This window comes from Pituophis catenifer, unplaced genomic scaffold, assembly GCF_029215685.1.
Source record: "Pituophis catenifer annectens isolate HBS135680 unplaced genomic scaffold, rPitCat1.0.hap2 SCAF_2, whole genome shotgun sequence".
NCBI lineage: Eukaryota > Metazoa > Chordata > Lepidosauria > Squamata > Colubridae > Pituophis > Pituophis catenifer.
In genome coordinates this window covers 120,268,304-120,277,073 of record NW_027256882.1, presented here as the reverse complement: position 1 = coordinate 120,277,073, position 8,770 = coordinate 120,268,304, and the positions used below count along the sequence as shown (strand labels likewise).

Sequence of the window (8,770 nt, the reverse complement as noted above, 5' to 3'; positions counted from 1 at the left end):
TAAAACAATGCAGTTTAATTTTTTAAAAGAAGACAACAAAGATGGGAGATCCATTTACCTAGATGTGCTGTACTTGCAAATCAAGGGGTTTATCACTGAGCAGTGAGTCAGAACCGACACAATAGAGGAAACATGGGGAATGGGGGCTACAGATGTCTTGCCCATATAGTTTTCTGTTGATCAGAAGATGAGTAGATAGTGGTACTTGCACATTGATTTTTATTCATTGAAATCTGTAACAGGATACAACTGCTGCTTGGATTTCAATATTGCATTGCTGAGCAAGCCACTTTCTCTACCCAATTTGATTACGCCAAGGATTTTAGTCAGTGCAAAATGCAGTTATCTTCAAGCAAAGCAAATGGTGAGTGATGCTCCCTGATCCCAGACTGGTTAATGCCGGAAAATAAGTTGTCTTCGCCTCCCAGGATCTATAGCTATGGAATCAGCAAACAGTTAATTCAGGGGAAATAATAACTGAGGAATGCATGCAATGAATGGCAATATTGAGATACCCATGTTTGCCATAACCATATCTGGAAGGAAATTGTATACATTTATGATTATCTCTCATTTAAACAAAAAGAAATATGTTTGGACAAGGTGCAAACTATGTAAAAATTGATGACCATCATTCCCAGGACGTCAGAATACTTTCCCCACGAACAAAGACTGTACATTCTAGAACTTTTTAGTCTGGATAAAATACATTTTCCCCTAAACTAAAAAAAATTGCATAGATGGCTTCTGAAAGATACAGAAAAATGATTAAGAAAAAGTAGAGATAAGAATTAATATAGCACTGTAAATTTTCTCTCATAATTGGCCAAAGTGTAATTTCTGTTTTTTTTAAAATAAGTATAATAGTTAATTTTTAAAAAACCCATTATCACTTTGGATATAGTTTACGGAGAATGTTCCAGTATTTCTAAATAGAGACCTGTCAGAATGAACCTTTTTACAAGGTCAATAACACCAGGGTTAGTGATTCTTGCTAATTTACACTCCAGTCATTAAAAGAGTTAACTTCCTTTTACAACTCTATGAGGACAGCTGTGGGTTGCTCAGGTGAGTAATCTGAACTAAGAAAGCCTTATATAAACTGGAGCGTTCCATTCCTGAGCCAAGTCAGAATCCTCCTCATCAAGACTTTCATCTACAAGTTTTTCATTGCCATCCCACAGAAGATGGGTTTCACTGGAAAATATGAAATGGAAAATGAAGAAAACTATGACAACTTTATGAAGCGCCTAGGTGCGTATGTACATTTTTTTCCTCTTTCATAAATTAGATGTTTCTTTGGCTAGATAAAGAGAGTTCTTGCCCTGTGCATTTCAAGAGAAAAGTATTATCTTTGCATTAACTTTGTCTAGTTAGTAAAATAGTGTGCAAGCTTTCAGGATTTTAATGATATGGTTTTTTTGGGGGGTGTTGGTGTTGGATGAGGACAAAATGTACATCAGTGCAATAGAATTCCATAGTGTCTGTAGGATTTTTTCTGACAGTTTTTGTTTTTATAATTAAAATTTTTATAATTCAAAAATTTGCACCATCTTCCTTTTCAGATAAATTAGACTGAGTTATGAGAAAGCTTTTATCAGCAGGCTGGAAAGGCTGGAGATAGGTATTGTGGCTACTGATCGGACAGTTCCTTTTTTATACATTTATAATCATGAAATGTAAAGTTCGCTCTACCAAAAATAATACTTTTAGGGATAAACTTCCCATATAAGAAAGGTGACTTTTCATTACTATCTATAAATATGAATTCAAGATAAATGTAAATTCAATATAACCCCCCCCCCCCCCGGAATGTTCTAGGGAAAAAAGAAAGCAATTAAACAGCAGCACTTTTATGGACCCTGATAAACAATTAACAGGTGCAGTGTTGATTAACAACTGATTCTTATTCCCTCTCTCTTAGGTCTTCCTCAAGATTCAATTGAAAAAGGAAGAAATTTCAAGATCATTACTGAAATAGTACAGAATAATGATGAATTCACTTGGTCTCAGATTTATCCAGGAGGGCATACCTTGACTAATACGTTCGTTATTGGCAAGGAATCAGAAATGGAGACAGTAGGAGGCAAAAAATTCAAGGTAAACAATTGTTTGGCACCATGACTTCCATCTTGCAGATTTGGATTGCCCTGTTCCTTGATGTTCCTGATCCTGATCTTAAGTGTTTATGAACTTTTAAACATGAACAATAATTGTTAGGGTTCCATATTTGGTATCATGTGCATTTGAATTATCTTTTTTTACCCATCCACCCATCCTAATTACTTCAGACCCTACTAACAGAAAGTTATTTCTCTTGGCCTTGATAAAAATGCTATCTGCAGATCCTTCGCCCAGCAGAAAAATATATTGGTACAACTTTGGCAGCCTCACTGCCACTCCATATTTTATCATAGGCACATGCCAGGAAATGGGGCAGCCTGTATAGGTATAGGGTACTCTAAGAATAGAGATTAGTGAATTTGGTTGTCCAAAGACAAGTGGTCCTGGTGGAAACCAGTACCCATGCATTGAAGGGATGGGGCATGCCTGCAGACATCTGAAGTGGTCTATAGATGCCACAATGGTCTCATTCTCATATATCAGCTGAATGTAATGATGTGCCAATAAATGTAGAACAACTGGGTCTGCAGGGTCCTTTACCGCTTCCCTGCTAGCTAACAAACTGGTGATTGGCAAGGTGCGTCAGCTCTGCTCTCAACCAGCTTGCAAAATACAAGAAAATGCAACAATCAGTTTTTACGTGCCAGCTCCAGCACACTACTGCTTGACTGTGACACTAACATGAATTGTATTAGATTGTACCCATGGCAAATTACTCCAGCTTGTTGCCTACTTAAAGGGGAAAAATACTACTTTAACTCTGGAACAGCATAGATGGCTTTAAGTTGCTATGGAAATAAGATTGGAGTGAGATGAAGGATATTATGAAATCATGTCAGAAAAAAGAGGTTGCTAGGATATATTTGCGCTATGGAAAGATTCAGAGTAGCTGCAGCTTTGGAACAACATTTCTGTTTCTTTAACACACTGGTTGGATCCAGATTTATTTATACTGTACTCAGTGTAGTCTGTATGAAACAAATTGAATTTTTGGAGGTCCAATGCCAGTGATTTGTATGGCTATCATTAAATCCAATCCAGTTTACATAATTAATTTTCATTTGTTCTTTCCAGCAGTGGTCAAACATCTGTCTGAAAGCAAGAGTGAATATAGCATTTGGTTGGATTAGGGTGCTCATAGGTTTGCCTCAGATATAGATAATTAACAACCTGTATACAATCCCTGGTTGCAGAAAGTAAAGCTACTGACCGCCCTACACTGGGGACCAGATCTGTGCTTCCCCCAGTAGAAAACCAATTATGAGTAGGAGAACTAGGAGGAAGGCAACATGACTGACCAACCTTTTCCATGATTCCTTATTTAATGTGGTTTATTTCTTACAGGGGAAACCATAATTTGCAAGAAGGTTAATGGATGGCTAACAGAGATTGCTTTCCACATCATGCTAGAGACTGGTAAAATCAGTAATAGAAAGCAAGGTTATACTTCTCACACCTTTCCCCAGCATTGGGTGAAATAATTGATTTCCTATAGTTTGCTAGGAGGAAAAAGGATCAATATGACCTTGAGAAAATAGAAGGGCTTGAATGATAAGCAACAAATTATTATGTGCCTCTTGAAGTCATCCTATCTGAATCTATATCCTTCCTACCTTTTATCCAATTGCAGAAGTTAGCATTACCTGTAGAAATCTACAAATTTAGATAAATCTAGAAATACAATGGAAGAACCTAGAAAACACCAGTGACTTGGAAACAACTTCCTGCTATTTTATAAAAGTGATAACAGTTGGAATAAATGTAGCAGATGTGAAAGTTAAGTAAGTCAAAACAAAGTTAGCAGATGAGTAAAATAAGAAAAAAAGCTGGGATAAAGTTAGCAGATATCAAACCTAAAGGTTGAACGTATTATATACAGTATTTCTACATACTGAAAAAATACTGAATACAAAAAATATGAAAATCATACATTTAATTTTGAATAGCTTTGTTTTTTTCTCTTCAAAATGATAGCTTTCGAAATAGAGAGAATAGTGGCGTCTCTGTTCATTTTTCTTCAAGTTCCAGCTCATGTAGCACCTGTCTCCAATAAAAGAGGCAACGAAGAGGAGAAAGGTAGCTTCATTGATCACCACCTCACTATTCTGAGATACTTGTAATCTTTTCCCAAAAAAATCAGGAGGTATGGTGTTGGAGAAGGAACGTGTAGACCGAAATGCACAAGTCCATCCTCAGTCATAGAAACTAACTTAGTGAATTTGGGCCAGTCGTTGTTCCTCAACCCATTTTATAAGGCTATAAAGATTCTTATAAATTCTTAGTCTGGACTTCCAAGGAACCTTTTTGTGACCAAATATTCTAGGACATAAGCAGTTATAATACATTGTAGGAAAAAAATTGAGGCTCTATACCTGTGATGGTGAACCTATGGCACACGTGCCAGAGGTGGCATGCAGAGCCCTCTCTGTGGGCACGCACACCAATGCCAGCTGCTCTCTTCCGGGTTCTGGTGCTCTGGCACATGTGTGCATGTGCTCCAGTTTTGGCACTCAGTGCCGAAAAGGTTAACCATCACTGCTCTTGTAGTCCTTGACTTACAACAGTTCATTTAGTGAACGGTCATTTAGTGACCGTTCAAAGTTACAACCGCACAGAAAAAAGTGACTTATGACTGTTTTCACAATTATGACTTTGCAGCGTTGCCATGATCATGTGATCCAAATTCAGATGCTTGGCAACTGGTTCAGATTTATGATCATTGCTGTGTCCTAGGATCGTGGGACCCCCTTTTGTGGCCTTCTGACAAGCAAAATCAATGGGAAAGCCGGATTCACTTAACAACCAGGTTGCTAACTTATCGACTGCCTTATCAATTCACCTTACAACTATGGCAAGAAAGGTCGTAAAAAAGGACAACACTCACTTAACAAACGTCTAACTTAACAACAGAAAGTGGTTGTAGGTCGAGGACTAGCCCTATACAGATTAACTCTTAAGAGTAGGTTTGGATAAATATAACAAACAACTAATAAATATATCAGTAATTTAAAAATCCAGCCCTTCTTACATCTCCTTAGTTCCAGAAAATGAGACTAACAAACAGGGTTGATGCTCTGCCTAAAATCAATGGAAAAACTTCAGATCCTGCTTTAAATTTTATTTAGTTATACTCAGCTAATATCCCCCCCACCTTTTAAGATAGAAGAAGCAACCTTCTACCACTCATCTCTGCTTATGTATTCATGCGGTAGGATTTTATTTTTGTTTTTGGTACATGAACATGGTTGCTAAAATAAGATCCAGCAACTGCCTGAACTAAGTGTGCTAAGTGCTTACTAGGTTATTTCTAGCTATTATTTAGAGTTGTTCTCAGGTATACTTGCAATCAAAACTATTTTCAATCCCAGGGAAGATTCATCCTACCCAAGAAGACTTCCATCTAAATGCTATTGAATGAACTTCAGCCAACAAAGCAACTAACGCATGCCAATCTGTTTCAGGCAATAGTTAGAAAAGAAAATGGCAAAATGACTGCTGACTTCCCAAACTACCACTATACTGCAGAAATCGCTGGGGATAAACTTATTGAGGTAAATCTTGGAAAATAACTCTTTGAAGTTGGAACGTGTGATGTCAAAAAGACTGGGCAGAAATATGTTAACATGAAAAACTAACTCAATATATATTAATGACGCTGAAAGGAGCAAGAGTAATAGGACTGTACAGCACTGCTGATTCCAAGATTTTAAAAAAGTTCCTTTTTGCAGGGATGTGAGCATCTCTTTTCAATTCCTCAAAGCAGCTGCATCTTTACCAGGGAATTCTGGCTGCCCTTTGCAGCTGCCCTCTCCACATCCCTCCCAGGAAAAGAGTCCTTTAGATTAGAGTTAAACTCTGGTACGTTGTTCTTAGTGCTGAAGAACTTTTTTGAGTTTAAATCTGAAGCAATGCACTACTCTAGACAATTGGCTCCAATATATTTGCAGTGGGATCGCGGTGGCTCAGCAGTTAAAGACACTGAGTTTGTCAGTTGGAAAACAGCCCAGGTTCGAGACCCAAATGCTGCATGACAGAGTGAGCTCCTGTTACGTGTCCCAGATCCTGCCCATCTAGCAGTATGAAAAGATATAAATGCGAGTAGATAAATAGATACCACTTCGGGGGGAAGGTAACAGCATTCTGTGAGCCTTGGTGTATTAGTCATGCTGGCCACACGACCACAGAAATGTCTTCAGACAATGCTGACTTCCTTGGCTAAGAAATGGAGATGAGCATTGCCCCCTAGAATCGGACATGACTGGACAAGGGAAACCATTACTTTTCTTTATAGTTGCAGTAAATGGATCAGTAAATCAAAGAACAAGGGGTGAGTAAGGAGGACTAAAGTCCATGCTTTGTAGGCACATTCTTTTAAAAATGTGATTTTGATAGCCTCCTTCCATGTATCTAGTGTCGCCAAAATAGTCTATCACCTGCTGAAAATAAAAATATGAAAATTCAACATATGAATAAATAAAATATTAAAAAAACTATTGTCTGCTATGAGCAGGGGTAAAAACAACTGACTTATCAAGAGTTTGTTAAGCTTTATCAAGTTTTGGTCTGGATTTCTACAAATCCTCTTTTTATAACCAGAAGTTCCAGGAAATAAGAATACCTGTATGAATTAAGATGCAGCAATGGAGAATTTTGAAACTGGCTGTTCTAAAATGCCTTGAGGATGAATTTGCTCAGCTATAAAGATCTAATGCAGAATTTTTAGATCATTAAGAATTTCAGAAGAAGAAAGCTTTCAGCTGTATATGTCAGGATGCAAACATGGTACTAGATATAGATTTATTTATGAAAATGTATATGGCCACCCAAATCATTCTCAGTGACTCAGGACAGCTTAAATATATATAGTAGATATATAGATATTCCTCAATGGATTCAACAAAAAGTACTTCAATTTATTTAACGAAATGAATTTATTAATTCTTTAAGGTTTCTACAGTTGGTGATATAACCTTCAAAAGAATCAGTAAGAAGCTGTCATAAGAGATTACTTGGAGAAGAAATAATCCAGTCCTTAGCCATATTGGAAAATGAACAAAGTTATATAAAGTGATAAATCTTCCTCTAAGTCTGCTTTTTGCTTTGCAAACAAATAAAAGACATCTTTTATTATTCCTATGTGTCAGTGGTGGAATGTAAAATTTGTTACTACCAGTTCTGTGGGCGTGGCTTATGGTGGTGGGGTAATGTGACTGGGTGGGCATGGCCAACTTTTTTTCTTTTTAACTTTTAAAAGCATTTTTTCTACAACCTCTTCAGCCGAAGAGGTTGTAGAAAAAAATGCTTTTAAAAGGCTCTGACAATCCCAGCTGAGCCGCGCGATTATCAGAAGCTTTTTTTTTTTTACTTTTAAAAGCATTTTTTCAGCTGTAAAAAAAAAAAGCCTCTGATGATTGCATGGCTTAACTGGGCGGGGGCGCGGGGAGTGGGCAGGGATTTTTGTTACCGGTTCTCCAAACCACCCGCCACCATCGCTACCGGATCGGGCGATCCGGTCTGAACCGCGAACATTTCACCCCTGCTATGTGTAACTGTTCTATTGGTTTTCCTCTTCCCTCTATACTATATATCATGTTGGTGGAATCTTGAATTATTATTTTACTATTCCTAATGAAGAGCAAGATTTCAGGCATTGCTATGTAGGAACCTACCATAACACACATGATAAAGAGTGAATGAACACTTTTCTTTTCACGAGCATATTCTGGCTGGTTTTCCACCATGCGCTATAGCAAAACCAAGCAAATTACGTTTTGGCTTAGTACATTCTGTATTTCAAGCCACAATAGTTCATCAAACATGTTTTGGAGCATAGTGTGATGTGTGAAGGGTGGCTTTTATAATAATATGATTATGAACAAACTAGCACAAACAATTATTTATAGCAATGTGAGTCTGGTCTATCTATATATACAAAATTTAAAAAGAATGACTTGTAGTCATGTTAAAAAAAAGCGGTTGCTATATGTGCAGTGCAGGGGTGAAATTTAGCCGGTTCTATACGGCTTGGGTGAGCTGATAGCCTCTGCGCATGCGCAGAAGGCTTTGCGCATGTGCGGACAACAGTGCGCGAGCGAAGCGAGCACATGCACAGCGCACACATATTTGCAAACTGATAGGGAAGGTAAGTGAATTTCACCCCGGTGCAGTGTTTCAATTAATCATATAACTTGTAAGAAAGCCTTCCATATTGCTACTTAGAGGACACTGACATATTTAATCATCATGGCTGCTTTTACAAATCTTACTTTTTAAAAACTGTATTTCATTTGCCATATCTAAAGGCTAGCTTGCACTATTCTAATTTCAAAAAAAGTGTCTCAATTGTTCCATGTGTTCCAGCTAGTTTGAGGTCTCACAGTGTTTGTTGATTGTGACAGAAGCCAGCTTTGCATGCCAGCACACACAAAGAACAGTGAACATGGTGAAATATTTCTCTCTTCATAATGAATACATGGTCATTGGTGACCATTTGAGAAGAGGTGAATATGGTGATGAGAAGCTGTGATCCTCAAACATGTACATACAACAAAAAGTAACACAAAAAAGAAAAATACCACTTTTCTTTTCAGCTATACACAGCGGTCTGCTCTTTCTATAGATCAATATTTACAAATATTTAAGTATA

General features: G+C 37.5%; 1 protein-coding gene across 1 annotated transcript; it reads left to right on the top strand.

Annotated features, from left to right (window-relative positions):
* The first annotated feature begins 1,187 nt into the window (after positions 1 to 1,187).
* Positions 1,188 to 7,159, top strand: FABP6 (fatty acid binding protein 6). Its single transcript, XM_070934328.1, has 4 exons — positions 1,188 to 1,254; positions 1,925 to 2,100; positions 5,586 to 5,675; positions 7,072 to 7,159. Exons 1-4 carry the CDS (start codon positions 1,188 to 1,190, stop codon positions 7,123 to 7,125), a joined length of 387 nt encoding a protein of 128 aa, XP_070790429.1. The 3' UTR covers positions 7,126 to 7,159.
* The last annotated feature ends 1,611 nt before the right edge of the window (positions 7,160 to 8,770 follow it).